We start from the raw sequence: 24,243 nt of genomic DNA on the forward strand, positions 1-24,243 counted from the left end.
GAATTGTATTCCTCTTCTAAAGTGTTCCCTTAAACGGAAGGTTGCGCCAATACGTTGATGACACATTTATAGCTACGCTTCCCTTTTTGGGGGTTTTGTGCACAAACAAATAAATAGATGTATGTACATACTCGTATACCTTTTGAGTACCAGCTTCTAAAGCAGTAGCAAATTTATGCTAAATAATCATCTGAAATTCCCATGATGGGGAAATGATTCAGAATAGAAATCAAGTGCTTTTGTGAGTGGGTGAGAATTGGCAGACTAACTACTCAGGCTAAAGTGAATGAGATAAACAACAGTTATGAAGATATTTCTACATACTTGTCCTAAGCACCACTACCCCAAGTACTCCTACGAATCCTTCCCATCACAATTTTTTTATAAATATACAGGGTGAACGATATGAAGTGTTACCTATTCAGAACACCTTAACTTTTTGTATGAAATTAGTTTTTATTGATTTCAAAGGCAAAATTTTTCAAAACTGATTACAATTTTAACATACATATATTCACTTTAGCTCGATATGGCCACCTTTTGCCTTGACTATAGCCTTCAAACCGTCAAAAAATTAGTTGCATGCTGCACGAATGTGATCTTGAGGTATTTTGGTATTTTGGCCCATTCTCGTATAATCGCTTTTTTCAGCGCATCCATACTGGCATATTTTTTAGTCCTCACCTTGCTCTCCAAAATGGACCAGATGGAATAGTCCATCTGATTTGCGTCTGGCGAATTCAAAAGCCATTGTGTGGACGAAATGAAGTGTGGAACATGATTTTTTAACCATTCTTGGTTCACACGAGCTTTATGAGACGGTGCCGAGTCCTGTTGGAACGTCCATAGTCTACGACCGAAATGTTTGCGTGTCCACGGCTCTAAAGCAGCTTCTAAAACATTTTCCCGATAATAAGTCGCATTCACTTTGACACCAGGCTCGATAAAAAACATTTGGAGAGCGTCCATCAGTGGTCACTACGACCCAAACCATTACTTGCGATGGGAAATTGCTTCGAGTGGCTATAGGTAGGCTCAAATTCTCGTATGAGCGTTCGGTCAAGTAAGCACGACCTTTTTGAGTGTTTATGAGCTTCTCAATTGGGAAATTTATTTAATCAGAAAACACAATGTGAGGAAATTCGCCACGCTCGTGCAAGCGCAACAACTCCTTTGCTCTTTCGCACCGAACTTTTTTTTGCTGGGGTGAAAGATCGTGTGAGTTTTGGAACTTGTAAGCCTTGACCTTGAGCTCATTTTTCAATATGCGTCGAATGCTGTCTTGCGATATTTCCAGTTCTTTGGCCATTTTTCTTCCACTTCGACGTGGTTGTGATTTTCCAGCCAAACATAACGCAATCACCATTCGGTGAATTCCATCACAGAAAAAAACAAAATTCAACAAAACTGAGACGCAAATGCTTTTGATGACTTATAAACAATATATTGAACTGTCACTAGAACATTTTGACGTTGCTGTCATAAGCTGTTTTACAGATTCAAGCAGTGTGAAGTTGTCGTTCACCCTGTACTTTATAACTATGATACTATACATACATATGTAGGTATGCACATACCTTAGAGCAAAGCCGTGTAACATCTGTGTAAATGATTAAGTAATTCGCAGTTATGCATGCGAGTACAAAAACAAGTAATTTTAGAGATTATATTTGCTATTTTGTTTTTGTCACTGTCACTCATCCAAATTACGTACATGTAAGCTCTCCGAAAAGTGTTCATAAAGCTCTATGCATGCGCTCTAAGTGCTTCTATTTTATCCAAATGTTTTTCGCTCTTATCTATCAACAGCCGTCTCACTTTGTTAACGTTGCTGCATTGAGGCTTTTATTTCTATCTTATCAGACTTTTATTGAACTTAACTTTTAAACAGCCATGTTTTGATCGGCTGGTGTCACCCCACCCCACTCCCATATCACTTGAAAGACTTGACACTCGCGAAGATTACAAAATGAATTATTTCCATTGCAAAATTGATATGCAAACAGAGAGAACGCAGGTATGGATGTGTGTACGTAGGTATGTATGAGTATGTGAGTGTGCAGTAAGTACTTACCGACAAACAGAGCAAATAACCAGCTGGGAAGGTGAGCACAACTGACCGTTCTAGCAGTTAAACAGCGAAACTCCATTCAATCGCTTCTAGCATGCGTCGCGTGGTTTATACACACGCACACACACACAAGCCGGATTTGGCTGATCTAATAAACGCGCCACAGTACAGTGAATTCAAACTTTTTTCATTGCAATTTTTTTATACATGTATATATACATATATATGTAGATATATTATTTTTAATTGCTTACAAGTGTTTTCGTCTAACGGTCTTTCCATTTGATTATTTGTTTTGTTTGGTTTTATTTGCTGGCATTAAAAATAGCATTTAACTTTTAAGCAAACAGTTTAGTGCAAAAACAGATGAGTTAACCAACGGCGCTCAATGCATTTGATGCATCAACACAAAAAGTGTGACGTGACGTCGATCAACTGCGATCACAGGTGTGACGCTTTTGTGTTTGAAGTCTTACGTTCAGTCCTGCACAGTGTCAAAGGGAATGAAACAATTGTTTGTGTATTATTATTGTAAAATCAGTTTTACGCTCCGATTGGCATTTATTAAAAAGTAAAGCGTGGGAGAAAAAAATCGAAATAATTAATTCTTATTTGAGTGACTTAAAGGAGAAGCATGGAGAAGATTGAAGTGGTAAATATTAGTTTTTAATGCATCTCAAGAGCTGTTATTTGTATTATTTTCACGCTAACTGATTCATTAATTAATTAATAAATTAAAAATCTACAGCATTTATTCTCAAAAAGCAAAAATTTCATTTGAAGTATTAAAAATGAGCGACAAACAGCGTTTTCCATACATGCAATGCCATTTCGCTGCCTTTGGTACTTAGCAAGGCGAATCTATTAAAGGAGGTAAATCAGGTAAATCAGCTGATTTGATTTTTTTTCTTTCGTCGTGTCCATGTGGCTGTCAGCACAGAATGAAACTAGGTGAATTCATTCTTTGTTTTCTACTTTGCCAATACTTTGCTTTGACAATCAAACGTGCAAAACATTGTTGTTGTTCTAGTGCCGCCACTTTTAACGAATGCGCCTTGGTACTTGATATACTCTCAATAGCGTCGAAGACGGGCTGATTCGAAGCAGCCACCCTGCTTGTATGTATGTGTTCATTTCTCACTGCTACAAAATGAAAAAAATGTATAGTCCCCGGGGGTTTCATACGTGTTTCCTGATAGGTTATGGAAAATAAGTAGGCACGTTATCATTAGCATTACAGTCTTGTGCAGACCCCATTGCTTCCATAACTACAGTGCTACACTCCGATTGATCCTCTTCTATGCCTCTCCAGTTTGTGATCCCCATTTTCCGCAGGTCGGCTGCCAGATCACCAACCGCCTGCTATTGTACTTTTTCCTTCCACTGGGGTTTCGAATTTTGTGAGGCAGCTAGTCTCTGGTTAGGGTTAACAGTTTTTACGCTAGAGCGCTTTAAGGGGGTGTAGAGGCATGAATTTGAGGTGTTTTTTCGGGTGCTATAAATAAAAAATAAAAATTATTTTTACTATTCATTTTTTAAAAAGATATTTATTAATGTTTTAAAAATACATGAAAAAATTTAAAAATCTCAAAAAACGAAAAACTCAAAAAGTTATAAGTTGTTGAAGTGGGGGGTTAACAAAAAAATGGCGCGCCACACCTACCACGATGTCAAGCGTTCTCATAATCTGAAACAAAAAAATAAAAAAGCTTATTAATCCTGATGAATGCTGCTATCGTACTTACTACAAAAAAGTTGAAAAAAAAATTTTTTTTTGGCCAAACTACGGCTGCCCAAAAAAATGATAAATTTATTTACTACTTTTTGTTACTTTTCGGTATTTTTTTAAAATAGTACAAATTTTTATTTTGTTTATAATAATAATAAGTACGATAGATATAGGTATATATTGAGAAGGCTCACACCGAATTTGAAGTAAATCGGTTAAGTAGAACCCTAGAAATCAAGGTAAACATTTTGAAATATATAAAGGGTGGTAAAGTTTCAAGGGCCGGTGTTGATTTTGAATAAAATACAATTTTTTTAGGAATTTGTTGTCATTGTTCTTTATTATGATAATACAGTACTATCTCGATAATCCGGACACCCTTAATGTTAGGGGTCGTCCGGATTATGGAGGTGCCCGGATTATAGATGATTTTTGTTTTTCAACTAAACGTTGTTTTTTTGAAATGAACATAACGCAATTCCGATACATGTATGTACATAAATAGTTTTATTAAATACAGTACAATCATACTTACATAATAATATGTACATCTGTACATAATCAAACATTTTTTTTATTTAATATGTACTATTTCATTTCACATTTAGTCGCGAATTTTCTAATTTTTTTTATGTCAAAAACAGTAGATTTGTTGACACCAAATTCTGTTTCAAACCATCTTAATGATTTTCCTTTATCAAGGAGATCTAAAATTTCAAATTTTTTCTGAAGAGTAAGGGTTTTATGAGCCCTTTTATTAAATTTTCCACTGCTCATAATAATAATGTCCACTCAATTCAGTTTGTCACTAAAGAATAAACACAACGCGTGATTTATGCTGTTGCATTTCGTATACATATATTGTTGTTAAAGTACCGCTATTTTACGAAAAACTCACAAAGCAAACTAAAAATTAAAATACATATGTATGTACATATTGCGAAGCAAATTTGAAAAATGTCCGGATAATAGAGTAAAAAATGTTAAACTGTCCGAATTATGCAGTTGTCCGGATTATAGATGTGACCGGACTACCGCGTGTCCGGATTATCGAGATAGTACTGTATATGTATGGCTCAATTACGTATGGAACAAAATATCGGCCAAATGGCCACCGCGACCTTGGCGGCACACCTCCATCCGATGGTCCAAATTTTAGGTGTGGTTCACATTCAACATCGGCAATTGAAATTTAACCACCCTTTAGTTTCGAGAAAAACGCGTTTAACGTTTTGGGTGCAATTACGCCCTGTGGCGTTCCAACCGAGCTAGCTTAGAAGTCGTGAGAAAGGTTAAGCTTTGAGAATATCACAAAAAAAAAAAACGATTTTTTCGAATTTCTACACTAGAATACCCCCTTAAGTTGTGAGATTGACAGTAAGAGGTGATACACATCTTGTCTCAAGATCGGTATTCATTTTGCACATTAATGGCCTTTATGGAACTTAAGAAGGCGCGTATTTCGCTAATTATTTGTATTAGTAATTTTTTAATATTTTGTTACCTCAATGTTGACATATTGCACTGGTAAAACAATGGACTCTAGAGGTCTAAGTGAGGTCTTTTTACAGATCAGCCTGCACAATCTAACCTAATCTAATATTGACAGTTTTCATTTTGTATGAAACTCTAGAAAATTATGGCAAACATCACATTTGAGATCATCCAAAACTACTTTAAATATATGGTAATTTTTACAAACCTCATTTTTAAAGGCTTCTAATGTCTTCAACTTTAATTTGAGCTGTAGAGCTGGAAATTCGCTTGTTTTACAAGCAAAATTTTAAAAAGGTTTCTATCAATAAAATAGTACTAATATAATTTAACGCGTATTTGATTCGCAACTTCTCTGCCTGCTATGTTCGGGCTCTGCTCGCTTAATGAGAAATTTGCATGTGAAAAACAAAGTTATCGAATAAAATTTGCCACTACCGATTATATCTCTTAAAACTGGCATAACTCACTATTTTCAATGCTGTCAACTCTCTATATTTTCGTATATTAGACAAGTCTGGTTACTAATACTCAATAAGTAAGAAAACAAAAAAAAAGTAATTGGCGCGTACACTTCTGTTAGGTGTTTGGCCGAGCTCCTCCTCCTATTTGTGGTGTGCGGATTAATGTTGTTTCACAAATGGAGGGACCTACAGTCTTAAGCCGACTCCGAACGGCAGATATTTTTATGAGGACCTTTTTCATGGCAGAAATACACTCAGAGCTTTGCCATTGCCTGCCCAGGCGCGGATGCTATTAGAAAACACTTTTTCTCTCATTTTTGTCAACTCATTCGGCTACGGCGGCCGCCCAATACTCAATAGATGCCCTGAAATAAATGTCATTATTGGCAGCTATTTTCCAGTGCTGCCTATGTATGTTGACTCATGCCGGTTTCGTCACCTATTCGCCACTCACTAACGCATGGCGAAACGCAGACGCCTATCGATATAAATATAACATTCATATTTGTATTTAGTTTCTTCTAAGTTTTGATATATCACAGTTTCACGCGGACTGAGGCTTCCACCTGTCCTTAGTTCTACTATTAATTCGAATATATTTCACGTGACTTCTTCTTCTTCTTCTTAATTGGCGCTATAACCGCTTACGCGATTTTGGCAGAGTTTAGCAAAGCGCGCCAGTCGTTTCTTTCTCGTGCTAATCGGCGCCAGTTGGACACACCAAGTGAAGCCAAGTCCTTCTCCACCTGATCTTTCCAACGCAGAGGAGGCCGCCCTCTTCCTCTGCTACCACCAGCTGGTACCGCATCGAATACTTTCAAAGCCGGAGCGTTTGTATCCATTCGGACGACATGATCCAGCCAACGTAGCCGCTGGATCTTTATTCGCTGCGCTATGTCTATGTCGTCGTAAAGCTCATACAGCTCATCGTTCCATCGTCTGCGATATTCGCCATTGCCAACGTGCAAAGGTCCAAAAATCTTACGCAGAATCTTTCTCTCGAACACTCCAAGCGTCGCTTCATCGGATGTTGTCATCGTCCAAGCTTCTGCGCCATACGTTAGGACGGGCATGATGAGAGTCTTGTAGAGTGTTAGTTTTGTTCGTCGAGAGAGGACTTTACTGCTCAGTTGCCTACTTAGTCCAAAGTAGCACTTGTTGGCAAGAGAGATTCTACGTTGGATTTCAAGGCTGACATTGTTGTCGGTGTTAATGCTGGTTCCTAAATAGACGAAGTCTTTTACAACCTCGAAATTATAACTGTCTACAGTGACGTGGGTGCCGATACGCGAGTGCGCCGACTGTTTGTTTGAAGACAGGAGGTACTTCGTTTTGTCCTCGTTCACCACCAGACCCATTCGCTTTGCCTCTTTGTCCAGTTTGGAGAAGGCGGAACTGACAGCGCGCCAATAATTGTAAGCTCTTGGGAAAAATTGTGCCTGAGCGTTTAAGTTTTGCAGCTCGCACGATCTTTTCCAACATCAGGTTTAAGGAGTCACACGACAGCGAGTCACCCCGTCTGAAACCTCGTTTGGTATGAAACGGCTCGGAGAGGATCTTCCCAACTCCGCCGCGCTTCTGGTATTGAGCAACGTCATTTTGCATGGCCGTATTAGTTTTGAGGAGATACCAAATTCAGATATCGCGGCAAATAATGTAATTACTATAACAAAAAAATCAGCACTGCTCGTGCGAAATGTGGAAATGTTTGATTTAACTTAGCGACTTTGTTGCAACTATCCTACATAGGCCGATATGTAAAATACTTGACCTCAATGAATGGAGCGGAATAACCCACAAGAAAAACTAATAAAAAAATAATAATAAAAAATCGAAAGTATTAAGCAATTACGTATATATAATAAATAATATATACTTGCATATGTATTTGTGTCAGCAAATATATTTTCAATGTCACTGAATATCCATAAACGATCTATTGCCACCAGCTATTAAATGAAATGTTGAAAAGCGCACCAAAAATAGCCACTTTAAATATAGTATAATAATTGCTGCCAACCGCAATTTGCTATGTACATTAAGGCAAAGTGATTACAATAAACGATTTCGCAAATGTATAATTTAATTTTTTCCGTTTTTGTTGTGTTGTCATTGCGATATTCCCTCAATGGCGCGGTGAGGAGGCTTATGGGTGACACGGCACGACGTTGAAATTAGCGGCCACAAATGTGCCCCCTATAAGGACTAAAACCATACCGACATACATACGTACATATCTACATGCGTATCAACGCATTAACATAAATGGAATAACAACTGAACTTACAAAAGTTAAGAAAAAATAACATCGTGAATGCAAATGAGAAACCCCTTAAGGGGTTACTAATTCACAATAAAATTGCGCATTAGTATCAAAATTGGAAATAATTGATTTGTTTGTATGAATATACCCTGCAGGGAAAAACTATGCCAAATAGTGCACATTTATGTCAGCAACTTTAGCACTTTTTGTGTTCACATCCTTGGAACTTTTGGGTGTAGTTATGTGCCTACTCACATTGACGGATGTTCAAAATAATAGAAGCGTGTCGAGCTACTAGTCCGGGAGCCAGGGCCCGATTTTGGACTGCGTTTTTATACCCTTAAATTCTTGACTATACTTGTGATTAAGCTTTCATGAATAACGAAAGTGAAGGTCAGCTGGCGCACCCGCGGTGTGTGGGAGGGTACGAAACGTGTCGGAAAAAAATTTCTACCAACTCATTTTATACCGGCTGAAATTTTTTTCATGTGTTGTTGACATTTAGTAGAATAAAAAAAAATAGGTTGTCTGTAAAGTCGGTTTACTGACGATAGTTTAACGTGATAACGTCATAAGAAAATACTGATTGAATGGTTGCATTTTTCAAAAGAAAATTTTAATTTTATTTGTTTGATAGATATTTTGTATGGATATAGAGAATGAGTTAACATTAACATAACATAATATAACATAACATAACATAACATAACATAACATAACATAACACAACACAACACAACACAACACAACACAACACAACACAACACAACACAACACAACACAACACAACACAACACAACACAACACAACACAACACAACACAACACAACACAACACAACACAACACAACACAACACAACACAACACAACACAACACAACACAACACAACACAACATAACATAACATAACATAACATAACATATCATAAAGCATTCACCAACAGCTTTCATTTGATACCCATATTGTACATACACGTCCGAAGGTTACCCGGGTCCACGTTTTGACCTATATCTCGAGACCCTATCTACCAATACGTATTCAAACTATACGGAAACCATCTTCAATACCCACTTAACAATGTGTGTAAGTTTGGTTTAATTCGGTTCAAAGACACGGCGGGTCCACGTTTTGGCATATATTTCGAGACCCTAGTCATCAATAGGTATGAAAATTACCCCGTATTAAAGCACTTATCAACAGCTTTCATTTGATATCCATATTGTACAAACACATTCTAGGGTCCACGTTTTGGTCTCTATCTCGAGACCCTAGTCACGGAGCGGATGGAAATACTCTGAACTAAAGCATTCACCAACAGCTTCCATTTGATACCCATATTGTACATACACATCCGAAGGTTACCCGGGTCCACGTTTTGACCTATATCTCGAGACCCTATCTACCAATAGGTATCCAAACTATACGGAAACCATCTTCAATACCTCCTTAACAATGTGTGTAAGTTTGGTTTAATTCGGTGCAAAGACACGGCGGGTCCACGTTTTGGCATATATTTCCAGACCCTAGTCATCAATAGGTATGAAAATTGCCCCGTATTAAAGCACTTATCAACAGCTTTCATTTGATACCCATATTGTACATACACAACCAAAGGTTACCCGGGTCCACGTTTTGTTCTATATCTCGAGACCCTAGTCACGGAGCGGCATGAAAAATACTCTGTACTAAAGCATTCACCAACAGCTTCAATTTGATACCCATATTGTACAAACACATTCTAGGGTCCACGTTTTGGTCTCTATCTCGAGACCCTAGTCACGGAGCGGCATGAAAAATACTCCGGACTAAAGCATTCACCAACAGCTTCCATTTGATATCCATATTGTACATACACATTCGAAGGTTACCCGGGTCCACGTTTTGACCTATATCTCGAGCCCTATTTCCAAAATAAAATATAATCCATGTTACTCGTGGAGGATGTAGCTTTCGAATGGTGAAAGAATTTTTAAAATCGGTCCAGTAGTTTTTGAGCCTCTTCATTACAAACAAACAAAGTTTTCCTTTTTATAATATTAGTATAGACAACATATCTTATAAGGTATATGGTAAATATTAAAATATATTTTTTCCTTCATATATAATAAAAAAATTAATAATTATAACATTAAAACAACAGGTATTATTAACAAACTTGGTTTTATTTTAAATTCTTCAAGTGAATCAAATTAATAATAATCAATAAGAAGGCATATGCAAATACAAATACGTGAATTTATATATGTATATATGCGCTTTCGCTTGCAGTTCATGCAATGCATTGAGCAAGGTAGCGACAAATGAGCAAGGTAGCGACAAATGAGCAAGGTAACACTAAAGAGCAAGGTAACACTAATGAGCAAGGTAACACTAAAGAGCAAGGTAACTACATATGAGCAAGGTAACACTAAAGAGCAAGGTAACACTAATGAGCAAGGTAACGACACATTTTTTCGTGCGTGCAGCCTGTTAAATCGAATTATAAGACGTTATCACGTCAAAAAAATAGTCAGCTCCGGCGTAGAGTTTCCCCCCTCTACGGGGAATTGAACGCAATGATACATTCTTGCTTCGGCTGACGGTCTTCCCACCGCTATAAACGCAGCTGCCATGTACAAAAAAAAAAAAATCGTTAAAATTTCGTAATTCGTCGCGCTCCTGTTATTTTGAAAATAGATGTATGTGGACCTGGTGCCGAACTAAGCATTGGGATTGGCGTGTATCCCATCGTATTTCAAGCTAAATCTACGCCAACACAAATCCTGCGGAAGGTTTGAAAGGTACATTTATCGTCATCTATTCAAATAGCCAAGCAGCTAACCAGGCTTTAGCTTTCAGCCAAGTTTTTGTATTAAATTGGGTAAAGACATTCTAGGACACCCTTCAGCTTGCTGTATTGTTGGGAACGTAAACCCCCGACGAGTTGGCAGGATAAGTTGCATCCGCTGTTCACATGAGATCGGAACCTTGTTGCTATCTTAGATGGTCTGCAATTAGGTGCAGCTAAGCAAAGCTTTTTGAATTTTTATTTTTACTACTCAAAACTTTTCCAGCCGTGTATGCGCTGTATTTAAGTGCCTCGCAATACTACTTACATAAGTTCTTATGTAGTAATTGAAGAGATTATTTTTAATTACGCCTTCACATTGCACATTTCTCCAACTACGTACTCGTATATGTATGTATGTGTATGTTGCTATTGTTAACATTTCTAATATGAAATCACGAAATGTCAAATTTGGTCTGGTAAAAAATGGCAAGTGTGCGTATTGACAATTTTGGGTCACACGATCGACCCACGCAAAACAGAGCAAAAATTAATGCTGACCAAGTGTACAAATATCTAGGCTTATATAAATATACGTATGTATTTATGTATATATGCCGATACTGCTGAACATTTTAGACACTTTGGTATTTGGGATGACAGCTGTGAATAGTTTTTTAGATTGCAATGATTACATTTTAAGCATAAAAATGATTAGTTGCTTTGCCTTTTTTAGGGCTAAGCAGATATATTTTTCGCTTGGAATCGCTATGAGGGACAAAGAGAGCTTTCTCCCGGCGCTAGAAAAAATTGTAGTTTGCTGAGCACTTTTATAAATAAATTAATATTCCTCAGTTAAGAGGCACAGCTAATTGTTGCGATAACGTACAATAGTCACAAATATCCGTAAAATAAATGTGAAAAGTCATCTGAACGACAGTGTGTTTTTTATTAAATCAGTGAATTATCTATTTAGGTATATACCTATGAAATGAGACTTTTTTCAATTTCAAACGTTTATTAACAAAAAATGGTTACAAATTTAATCTTCAACATAACAGCCATCGCTAGCGACACATTTTCCTAATCTCTCAGGCAATTTGTGGATGCCGCCCCAAAAAAATTGGCCGTCTTTGGCCGTAAACCAATAATCGAGCCATTTTTTGACTTCCTCGTGAGAATTGAATCGCTGCTCGGAAAGTGCGTGGCCCATCGATGCAAACAAATGATAATCGGAAGGCGCCAAGTCTGGTGAGTAAGCCGCATGCACCAGCGGTTTCCAATCGTACGCCTCCGGGTCGCTAGTGTTCGATTTGGCGGTGCATTGCCATCAAGAAAAATTACTTTGTGACGTCGATCGGCATATTCTGGGGTGCCGGGCAGACCATTCGATCGTTTACGCTTGGGATTAGAGAAATACACCCATTTTTCATCACCCGTAACGATTCGATGCAAAAACGACTTCCTTTTGAACCGGGAGAGCAGCATTTCTAAAGTGGTTTTTTGATGTCCGCAAATCGTAGTTTGAAGGCACGAAATTCGACATTTTTAAAAGCGACAAAAATGCTTTGTTGTATGAAACGTAACAAACAATGAACTGAATATTGTTGACAGATGACAGACGAAAAAAACAAGACATTTGGGAAGGTTTAAAAATACTCCTAGCGACATCTATGGACTAATAGCTGAAATTCTCATTTCATAGGTATATACCTGTATTTTTTACAAAATTTTACGCAAAAAGTTTAACATAAAAAATATTTTCTATGTTGATACTATTCACGGCATGTGGTTACCAAAGTAGCAAAGGTCAAGCGAATGCTAAGTAGATTATAGAGCAGAGCAGAAGAAGGCTAATCATGGCAGCCACAAACTGTTTTCTTCAGCATGGCAGGGAAATATGGAGCATTGTGGTAAATTTAAAGGCCAAGGTCTATCGCACTCTCTCAGGCGATCAGCGGGGAGATACGGTCGACCTCATGGCCCGAAGACGAATGGATGCATGGGACTTCAAGAAGAAACACGTCATCATTAGCGTCTCAGAACGGTGATGCCAAATCATGCTGCGGCGGCAAAGCCGATGGGACACTGAACCGAGTGGCAGATGGACGACAGGTGTTATTGGTGAATGGATTGCGCTATCGAGAGATAATTAACGATTTTTTATGACCGGAATTGGATGATATTGATCTGGACAACGTTTATTTTCAACAAAACGGCGCGACGTGCCACACAAGCAACGTAACCATTGATCTTTTACGGACAAGTTTCCGGACCGTGTTATCTCCACTATTAACGGCATATCTTCGTCTTTATAATAAAATAAACATCCGATCATTTATATTAAAAAATTGCATTTTTCTTTGAATATCAAAATAACACCTCTGTTTGGAAAACCCTATACTATTCACTCTTATTGATAATTAAAACAGTTCTGGTTCAGATATTGGTCAGCTCTGCTATTAGCAAAGTAGTACAGATAATAGTTATTTCGAATCGAATTTAGGAAAGTTTTCCAACTAGAGTCGATTTTAGTAATTCAGAAACAGAAATTTTTTTCAAAAGACCAACTTTATCTTTTAATGTGTGCGCGCATTTAAATGACCTGTTGTTTTGCTTTAAGTGTTTATTCCTCACTGGTCCTTGAGTGTATCGAGAAGCTGAATCTACTAGGGACGCACAATTGCATCCGGCTAATTTGGGTCCCAGGACACAGGCTCATGACTGGTAACGAAATAACAGACGCATTGGCGAGAGAGGCTGCGACCTCACCTTTGATAGGCCCCGTATCCTTCCTTGGTATGGGAAAAGGAAACTGGATCTGAATGAGGTACTGTGATAAGTACATAGAGGGCACAAAAGACCATGAGGTCGAAGTGCAGACCCCTTATGGAATCTAATCTAATCTAGTGTTTATTCAATTGGACTGACTCATTGATTCCTTTGTTAAAACAATTATTTGCAAATGTTTGATTTCCTTAACTTCTTGTTCAGTTTGAACACATTATAACTAGTTTTTTTGTTTTAGATAAGCATTTCATTATGTCGCCCATTGATAAGTTTTGAGAATAATAAACCTGAGTACTTTTAAATAAATTCGATGAATCATTGCGTTCTTTTGTTTTTGACTTGAGATTCATTTATCTCTGTGCTATTGTTTGTTTATGGCAGGTTATAATACCTACATATTTTTCAATTTGTATACCTACATCAATATCTTCGTCGAACTACATACATACATACGCATGTTGGACTTTACTGCTTGGCACTTCAATGGCTTTTTATTTGCTTTCATATCGTAATTATTATTATTTATTATTTTCCAGGAATCACTTTCTTTGGCACACTCACTCTCGGACAAGCCATTGCCACCCTCGCCTCTTATACCGACCTGCTTAGAAGGTGGCAAAGTTTCAGATAGGCTTGGCAAGTTGAAAACTTCTTCGGAGAAGTGGAAAGATCGTATAGGTATGTAATCACAGTTTGCATATAAGCACCTACTCTATCAAATTTATTTATGATTTATTTCAAATACTGAGTTCAAAAATTGAACTTATTGTTGGAATTCATTTTCGTGTTTCTGCGCGAATACAATAGTACAAAAAATCCGCAGTACAGACTGTCTAATGGAAGCGTGACTGGCAAAATTCAAACTCAGAGGGGTCTAAATATCCTTTTCGCAATACGCTTTGCTCATTTTGTTAGTTGTGTGAGAACTTTGTAAAGCGTGCGTTGTTTTTACGAAATGAGTCTCGCGTATGAAAAACGATTTGAAGCAATGTTCCTATAAACACACCGAAAATATCCAAAAATGTTAGGGCATCTGCAGCAAAATTGAGGGCGTTGAAGGCATTCATAAACAAACTATACTATACTACAATATATTCATAAACAGCAGTATACCGAAGATAAAAACGTTGACGACTTCCCCGACGAGGCCAAAAAAATGTACCTCTCCAAAGCGATATCAGAACATCATTGATTTCTTTGTGACGAAACCGAACTTATCGTTGCGTGAAGAAGAAGCGGTTTTAAGGAAAGATGATGTAAATGTATCCAAAGACAGGATTCGATGACGCTTACGTACAGAAGACGTTAAATTCCATTCGGAGCCCATTGAAAGAACCGCTGCTCTCATTATCATACATAGAAAAAAGGCTTGCATGGGTTCAAGCAAATTGAGAACCGAAATGGGCAAACAACCTTCACGGATGAATCTTTCTTTTGGGCGAATAGTTGCCTATATCAGTCCTGATGTACTGCTGATAATCGACAACTTCAACGACCTGCAACGAGCATCCAGTTAAGGTTCATGTTTGAGTCTTCTTTCTGAAAAACTATTTGGCCGTTCATTTGTGTTTACCGCCAATTTGAATACAGTTTTTATGAGTAAAATTGACGAAAAAGCATTATTACCGTCAATTACGAAGATGTTTAGAAGAATTAGTCAATCTTAGATTTTACATTGAGACAACGATCCCAAGTATCGAAGCCGAAGGTGTGTAGAGTGAAAAGAGCAAAATGGAATTAAAGCGTTAGATTGGCCTTGACGGGCGCCTGATGACTGTCCTATTAAAAATATTTGGGCAATAGTTAAGCAAAAACTTTAAGCAACACGAATATGGACGGTCAAGCTGTTCTGAAGGCAAATTCGGCTGATTTAGAGGCGATTACCTCCACAACTTGGCAACTTGCGCAGAAATTAATCCAAAATATGACTCGAAGATATGAAGCTATTATAGCTAATGGTGTTGACTATACATTTTATTGAATATATTGTGTATTATGGAGTTTCACCAGCTATCTTGAGGACTTGGACTTCGCCGACATGCAAGCGAAGGCGGACTAACTACTCGCGCTGGCACGCACTGTCGGCCTGGAGGTCAACAGCGACAAGACCAAGGCTATGAGAGTTACCCATAATAACGTAAGACAGATATTGGTGGACAGATGCACAATGGAATCCGTCGAAAGCTTATGCTATCTCGGCTGCATCATCACGACAGATGGTGGAGCAGATGAAAATGTCAACTGCAGGCTAAACAAAGCAAGGGCGGCATACAGTATGGGGGAGTTCGCCAATTTCCAGGTACACTAAATTACGAATATTCGGCTCATGCGTGAAGTCCGTATTGTTGTACGGAAGCGAAACATGACTGGTCTCTAACACCATCACACAGAGGCTATAATCCTTCCGCATCATCTGCAGAATATTCTGGCCAAACACCATCAGTAACGACGCACCGTGGAAATTAACGAACGAGGAACCCATCCTTAGGCAAATCAAATGCAGAAAGTGGCGATGGATAGGTCACACATTGAGAAAACCATCAGATACTCGTAGCATCACGAGAATGGCACTGCACTCTAACCCGGAAGGGAGCAGAGGCCGCAGTCGACCAAAAAACACTTGGAGAAGCTCGACGCTGTGCGAACTAGCAGATGCCGATATCTCATGGGACGGTGCGAAAACAACAGCACAGAACCGTGTACGATGGAAGAGTCTTGTCGAGGCCCTATGCTTCCGAGAGGACTGAATAAGGCAAAAAAAAGTTTGCGTATAATAATTATTATAAGGCCATACAATGCGCTTTACTTGAATTGGATTAGTCAAATACTTTCTAAGTGATGACGGTCACTATTCCAACAGACATGCAGTCTGTCATTTTTTCTGACGAAGCGTATTTGCCGTCTATGTAAACAAGCAAAACAGCGGTATCTTGAGATCGAAAGACCTGTGCGCGATTGTCGAGAAACCTATACATTTTCAGGGTGTAAGGGTTTGAAGCAAATTTTGGAGCAGAGGCATCGTTTTTTCATTTTCATTTCAAAATACTCCTGGAAGCGCCTTTTTGCTTAACGGTGAGCGTTTTAGAGGCATAGTAAACAAGTTCTTTTAAGCTGGGCTTGGAAGAGTGGCGAGTCAAATCAGACATCCCCTGCCAAAATCGATCTTTTCCGCACCAAGTTCAGTAATCGTGTTATGAGCCGTCTTGGCAATGCCAATTGGCCACCTCGGAGCCACGATTCGATGACATTCAACTTTTTTTGTGGGGTTCTGTGAAAGACCGGTGTTATGCTCACAATCCATTAACGATTCAAGCTCAAGGATGATAGAATACATGGTTGCGCCCTCCAAATGTGCTGTGTCGTCAGAGCCCATGAATAAACGAACAAAAGAAAGAGGAATCACTTGTTTGTGAAGGGGAAGAGTAAGCGAAAGCAATGGAAACAACCAAACAGCAAAAATCATATGCATTATACTTTCTTGCCACGGCGTCTTCCGCATAAAAACGCAAACAAACTGCATTTGGAGACTTTATAGTAATTTGTGCTTTCACAGTATTGCCAATCCATTCACTGAATTTTTACGAACACGTAATTTATCCTTTTTTTTGTGTGTGTTTGTTCGTTTGTTTTGTACAAGGGGCCTGACTTATCAAAATTGCGTAAATTAAAGTAACTGTTTTGGGAAGGCACCACCATCAGTAATCAATTCGCCTTGATTCAATCTCTTAGGGCGAATAGCGAGCAACCGTTCGTGAGATAGAACCCGAATCCATCACCAATACTTTGGGAAACTGGGTTAGTAGGATGCGCTACTGCGAAAGCGAGCCGAGGCAGCCATGTAAATGAAATCGTGCATCATAAAAAATGGAAATGTTTGCCGTTGCGAATAAATCAATCAAATAATAATAAAAAACAGTATTTGTTTTATTTTTTTTGAATTTTTAAAAGTAACTACTATATTCATTACCCTTTATATACATCTATTGTAATAGGGACAAACTTTTACCTCACAATTATGTTAATACCTAATAGACTCTAATAGGCCTTTATTGCATTCATTTGTCCTCTCTTCCGTGTAGAGCAATCCGATGCATCGAAATTCACGGTCGCTGGTCGCCTTCAGAAAAAAGCGCAATCGCCTATCGAATTACAGTTTGAACGCGGCCAAAATGCCGAGCCCAAAAAATGTCCCATGCATGTGGTACGCAGTGCTAATCAACCACAACTTGGGCTCGCCAAGAGTCCATCGATGATGGTTACATCCAATACAAATGGCGGCACTAACGGTACCAATGGTCTTCACAATTCCCTGCAACGCAGTCTGAGTGTAACGGCCGAACGGCCCAATGGGGAGCCATCAAATTCCAGTTCTAATTCTGACTCTGACACGGATGGACGCTGTAATGAAAAAGAAACCAAAAATAAGGCGAACATAAAAAGCGCAGCAGCAACAGCAACAGCAGCACTCGGCACGCGTGTTGCAGTGCCAAAGTTGGATGATGAGGAGACGTTCGAGAAATTCTTTGCATCAAAGAAGCAGACCCCAATACAAAGAAGTGGTGTGGTTGGTGAGGATGTCACAGTGAGCGATTTGGATTTTGATAGCATTAAAACGACGCAGCGGTGAGTACTTGTCTTAGTTTGATTTCGAAATGAAGTAAAGCAGAGAGAAACAAATAGAAAAGTCAAAACTCGAAAGCATAAAAACTTTATCTTAACGAAATTCTTTGCGCGTTTTCTTACAGTTTGGTTACAAAACGTACCATACAGGGGCCGAGGGGCAGGCGAGCAGCACGCAATCCGTTAAAGAGTTTGGCCGAACGTAGTGACATCACTTCTGAGTATACCGAAGTGAAGTCGGGCATAGCAGAACGTGAAATGCGGCGCATAAAACTCGAGTCATGTAAGTACTCAAGTTTGAAGTTTGTGAATCGAACCGGTGAACGGTTATAACGTATATGACAAGCGTCTGTCTGTCGGTCTGATTGTTAAGCAAAATTTCGCACTCAAAATTTTTATTTCGTGCGCTTCTCATTTTAGATGGCCACCGCAGCAGCAACTTGGCAGCCGAAGCTATCGCAGGTCTAGCTTCCGTTGAGGACTTCAAATCAGTTGCGTTAAAGTCCTCTTCGCTGCCTCTCAACCAGATGTGGGTGCCCTACAAAAAACTCATGCTTCTGCATGTCAAAGGACGCACACATGTACAGACGCGTTTGGTCGAGCCCACCTATAAGTCGGTTAATCGCGGCGACTGTTTCATACTGATCAATGGTGAACAGTTGTACCGTTACGTTGGGTCTTTCGCCAATGTCATCGAGATAGCGCGCAGCAAGAAGATATGCGCCTATATTGTTGAGAATAAAGATCTCGGCTGCACAGCTAGCGCTGAGGTAATACTTACAGATGGAAAGTTTTTAAATGAAATACATTGGAAGATATTTTGGGAACTGCTCGGAAAGCCGGAGGATTATCAAATACCAGACTGTGGGCATGCCGATGAGGATGATCTTTTCGAATCAAGTCTCATTGAGACGAATAAAATCTATGAATTCCAAGATGACTCTTTGGTTCCGATGGAAAAATACTGGGGTTGCATACCCAAAGTTGAGATGCTCGATCCCAATAAGGTAATCATATTCGATTTTGGTAGCGAAATGTATGTTTGGAATGGTAAAACGGCGCCAACAGATGCCAAAAGAGCCGCCATAAAGCTGGCGCAGGAACATTTCGATACGGGTACTGTGGACTACTCGAACTGCTATGTGAATCCCGTCAACTATGCTGCGATTGTTGGTAGTCGTGATTCTTATAAATTCCTGCGGCGTTGCGAGAAACGCGACAATTGGTGTATACTCGGCAAAATTACACAAAATATGGAAACGTCACTGTTTAAAGAGAAGTTCTCCGATTGGCCGGAAGTAGAGCGTGAAGACCTGGAAAAGGATTATCTGGTGAATGGTGTGCACGCTGTGAAAGCGCTCGATGGTCAAGCGCTCTACAAAGGCGAACCCTACCTGGAGCCCAATTTAGTGTTGGAGAACGCTAATTTGGGACGTGGCAACTTCTACTATGACAACGATAGTATGCGTCACTTCGATGTCATCACAAAATCCATCGACAAATGGCAGATACATGAATTCAATTTCGATAACGCAAAAGCCAGTAGCTATGGTCACTTCTACTCCACCGAAAGTTATATTGTGCGTTGGATGTATCAGATCTCGGTTACGGTGCGCGAGCTGAGTGGTAAAATATCCAACCGCGCCACAGTAGGACGTGATCGTTGCGTATATTTCTGCTGGCAGGGCAACGACTCCAGCGCAAATGAAAAGGGAGCTGCTGCTTTGCTCACTGTAGAACTGGACAAGGAGAAGGGTGCACAAAAGCGCGTGGCACAGGGCGATGAAACACCGGCTTTCATACGTCTCTTCAAGCGGCTATTCCAACACAGAGGACGCAAGGAAGACTGCTTGCGGCGTCGCAACACTTGGCGTCTCTATCAGCTTACCGGCAATGTACCAGAAGAGACACTCCTCGCTGAGGTGGACTGTCATGCACGTCAGTTGCGTTCACGCGCTTCTATGCTGCTTATTCACGGCGATAAGGGTGTAATCTATGTGTGGCATGGGTGCAAAAGTGCTAAGCATACACGTGAAATGGCTGAACTGTCGGCGGAGCATTTGAAGTCAGAGAAACCGGAAGATATGTTTGTGTCTAATATAAAAGAGGTGCAGGTGGAGATGGTGGAAGAAGGCAGTGAGGGCGACGAGTTCGCACAATCGCTGATTGGTTTTGATAGAGCCGCTTATCACAGTTTACTGAAAGAGACAACCAAAGATTTTGCATATACACCGCGTCTCTTCCAATTTTCCAGCACTCAGGGCGTGTTTAGTGCGACGGAGCTACAGTACGCGCTGCGTTGCAAGGACTTGCACAGCCCGTATCCTTTCACACAGGCGCAACTGTACAATACACGACAACCGACGATTTTCATGTTGGACGATGGTGATAAGATATGGTTGTGGATGGGCTGGTGGCCCCTGGAAGATCTCAAAAGTGAGTGGCAAAATCACATTCTCATGCAACATTGCATTTATTTGTACCTTCTTTATGCATATATGCACTTTATTTTCGTAGTTACGACCGAGGAGCGCAGCAGTCCGACTAACGAGAATCGCGCTGGCGTGAATCGTTGGATCTCGGAGCGACGCGCTGCTTTAGAGACAGCTGTCTCATACTGGTGCGCGAAATTCGGTAAGTATGATTTGCATTTAATTATGTGAATCCATGAAATCTAATGCAGCTCTTTATTGTTCTTCAAATTAGGTGAAAATAGCGAAAAGGACTTCCATGACATTAAAGGCTATGTTGTGTGGGCCGGCCTGGAGCCGCTGGCTTTTAAAGCTCTTTTCCCGGATTGGATCGAGCATGAGGATGTCAAAGAAATCAACATGCAGGTAAGCGCGACTCTTTTATAATGCAATGCAGATAGTAATTCGTCTGCAAAAAATTCGTTTTGAAAAAACTAGGAAAAAGAAGCACTTAATGAAAATTATGTATAGGGATGCGTTTTTAATTGGCTTACATCCTTTTTGGGCGTTTAGCGAGCTCCTTCTCCTATTTGCGGCGTGCGTCTTGATTTTAATTCACAAATGGAGGGACCTACATTTCTAAGCCGACTCCGAACAGACGGTTTTTATGAAGAGCTTGTTTTCATGGCAGAGATACACTCGGATATCTGCCGAGGAGCGGCCGCTATTAGGAAAAACTTTCTATCATGCAAGGAGCTAGTAAAAAGCAGCAAATATGTAGATTTGCAGATCCCCTTTTTATCACGGAACCGTTGTTTGAAATACAGTCTTTTTTCACCTCAAAAATGGTTGGTTTATGAGCTTCTTGTGTTTTTTTTTTTATCTCAAAAAGTGGAATAGTTAGTAATCATATCGGCAAATACCGCTTTGAATCGCTTGGCGATGTTAAAGGACCTACGGTGATAAGCAGTTTTTTTTCTAAAAAGCTTCGACTGTTGTTATTGTAGGAGCTTAAAATATTTCGCAACATTTTTTAAGGAATATTGAAATAGTAACAGTAGTTTGACCGGTAAAAATGATGAACGTTCAATAAAAATAGTCTTCCAAGGACGTACAAGCACTCAGACACCATTAAGTCCATTGTACTGCACTCGGAGTCCCTTTCTAATTTTCTTCAAATCTACCCAAGAAATCTTAGTAGATCTTATGATGCCAAAGAGCGCCAAGGAAGTCGCTTCTTAACACATCAGTGCCAAAGACCTGAAGTCTGATTCGAGCGAAGGCACGGCAAGCCCATAGAAAGTGGTTCGTCGTCTCATCCTCCTCTCCACATGCTGGGTAGAGTGCACTGTCTGAGATGCTTAGCTTTTCTTTGTGCTTCGCCCATAGAAATTGGTTCGCCATCAGTTCAACCAGCTACCTATAGTCTCTACTGCTTAATGACAGGAGGATCTGTAACAGTTGGGGGTCAGACATGACAGGTAACATCCGTTTTGTCCATCAGCAGCCTCTTTCAGCCTGTCAACCTCGCTTGTGGGTTAAAGTAACCCGTTTGCTAAGCGTGGCTTTGATGGCTGTAGAAGGGAGTGGCAGAACGGGCTCCGTGCCAAAGAAGCCCATTCTAGCTAAGGTGTCAGAGATATCGTTACCCGCGATACCCAAGTGTCGCAGGGTCCATGTTAGCATCAGGATATTACAGGGTTTAATTGAAAAGTAATGAGCCTTATTTTTTTTAAGCAGTTTTATTAAACCTTTTGGCTTATACAACTAATATTCTTCAAAATTGGATCCTTGAGCGTCAATGCACCGCTGGTAGCGGTCTTTCCACTGCAGGAAACATTTTTTAAACTCATCCGCCGGAATCGCGTTCAATTCGGCTGTCACAGTTTTTTGGATCGCCTCGATGGAGTCGAAACGTCTCCCCTTCAGCTTTCTTTTCAGGCGCGGGAACAAGAAGAAGTCCGGACGGGACAGGTCTGGGCTATAGGGAAGGTGGGGAAGCACCGGAACCCCCATTTTGGCCAATGCAGAGGTGCAGAGGAAGGCGGTGTGCGCCGGCGCATTGTCGTGATGAAGGGTCCAATTGTTGACGAGGTCGGCCCGAATCCGGGCGACGCGGTGCCTCCGTTTTACCTGGGCACTGGACAGGGATTGGTCCCCGTAAGCCTCCTTGAGTAGCCCAATGGTTTCGGTACTCGTTTTGTTTAGCTTTACGCAAAATTTGATCGAGTAACGTTGCTCCAACGATCGCTGCATTTTTCCCACTGCAAAATCCTAACACACTTTTAAAACAACTTTCACGCGCGGAGCGATGTTGACTGCACCGCCGTTGCCAGCGAACTGGGACCGGTTTCTAGTGGAAGGGGAAGGTCCAACGATCATTTTCCCCCCACCAGCCGATTCGATTGATCGCTTGGCAGACGCTCCGCGCGTGAGGGCTCATTACTTTCAATCAAACCCTGTACATCTACCGACGTAGTTCAGCCTGGATTTACAGGACTCAACTACCCTTGAAGTGGTTGAAGGGCTGTCTAAGGTCATGCAAAGCTGCGCAGTCGCTGCAGACACATAATAACCGCGCTATCCCTCAACTCCGAGACTGCTGCCACATTGCTTCGAGGTAGCGGTCTAAGGCGGCGGGGTTCGAAGAAGCACAGATTCACTTTTTTCACTCTTTTTTTTTTGATAATGAATGAAATCAATGAAATTTGCGATGGCATTCCATTTGCTGCTGGTGATTGCTGTTCGATTTCCGTGTTTATATGGCGTGACTACTGTGAAAATAGCGGTCGCCGGTCTTTCCGTTAAGACACACAGCACAAAATGCAGGAAATGCTGAGCCAAATACCTTGCAGGCTGCCACTACAGGTGGCAGTACTCACTAAAATTGTAAAGGAAAGACAGCGACTACAAAAATTTTTATTGAAGTTATTTATTTTAATTTAATTATTTTTTTATAAATAACCAATACACTAAAATTTAACAATAACTCTGGCTACTAAGGCCTTCGTCTCGCGATTTATACTTATAAGACTGTTTGAGATAATTTAGAGATAATTTACATTAAGTATTCAAAAACAAACAAAAACTTTGTGTTATGCCGGATGAAAGTAACAATAATTTTATATATTTAGTTTAGCTAAGATTTGAAATTTAAGAAAGCGTTAATATTATCTGAGTTTGCTAATTTCAGGTGGTCAAAGGGTTTGCTGCTGCCAAAAACTGTTGTTCAGATCTGACTTAGGCCAAGGCATGGAGATGTTGTACTGATAAATCTGGTATATTGCAGTATAAGCATGGCGGCTTCAAGGCTCCATTCAGTAAATGACTATGAGTGAGAATTGAATGTCCGATTCGTAGACGCACAAAAGTTCTGATACCTCTGCAATCAGAGTCAGATGGGAAAATCGGTTTAGTTCCACGGGGATTATTTAATTTGTAGTAGTGATGATATGTGGCCCAATCATGCGTGAGTTTTCCGGCTAAGTAATTTGACGCATACATCCGTAGGTCTTTAGGAGTGAGTTGGTTAAAGAAATGTAATGGCAGCATCCGTGCTTTATTTGCACGTTCATCAGCAACTTCGTTGCCTTTGATTCCAGCATGACCAGGAATCCACATAATTTTTATTGC

The 24,243-nt window shown here is 40.0% G+C and overlaps 1 protein-coding gene across 2 annotated transcripts in view; it reads left to right on the forward strand.

Moving 5' to 3' along the window:
- LOC128862015 (supervillin-like) overlaps nucleotides 1-24,243 on the forward strand; it is a 100,528-nt gene that overhangs the window by 71,211 nt on the left and 5,074 nt on the right. Inside the window, exons 1-7 of one of the 2 annotated variants that reach the window (XM_054100403.1) lie at nucleotides 2,393-2,723; nucleotides 14,116-14,257; nucleotides 17,659-18,202; nucleotides 18,325-18,482; nucleotides 18,620-20,635; nucleotides 20,717-20,833; nucleotides 20,906-21,036. In XM_054100403.1, coding sequence (XP_053956378.1) covers nucleotides 2,706-2,723; nucleotides 14,116-14,257; nucleotides 17,659-18,202; nucleotides 18,325-18,482; nucleotides 18,620-20,635; nucleotides 20,717-20,833; nucleotides 20,906-21,036 — 3,126 coding nt within the window. In that variant the 5' untranslated portion in view covers nucleotides 2,393-2,705. Of the gene's footprint in view, nucleotides 1-2,392; nucleotides 2,724-14,115; nucleotides 14,258-17,658; nucleotides 18,203-18,324; nucleotides 18,483-18,619; nucleotides 20,636-20,716; nucleotides 20,834-20,905; nucleotides 21,037-24,243 lie in introns of those variants that run through there. The other variant, XM_054100405.1, reaches the window with a different exon arrangement.

Source organism: Anastrepha ludens, chromosome 4, assembly GCF_028408465.1.
Source record: "Anastrepha ludens isolate Willacy chromosome 4, idAnaLude1.1, whole genome shotgun sequence".
NCBI classification, from domain to species: Eukaryota; Metazoa; Arthropoda; class Insecta; order Diptera; family Tephritidae; genus Anastrepha; species Anastrepha ludens.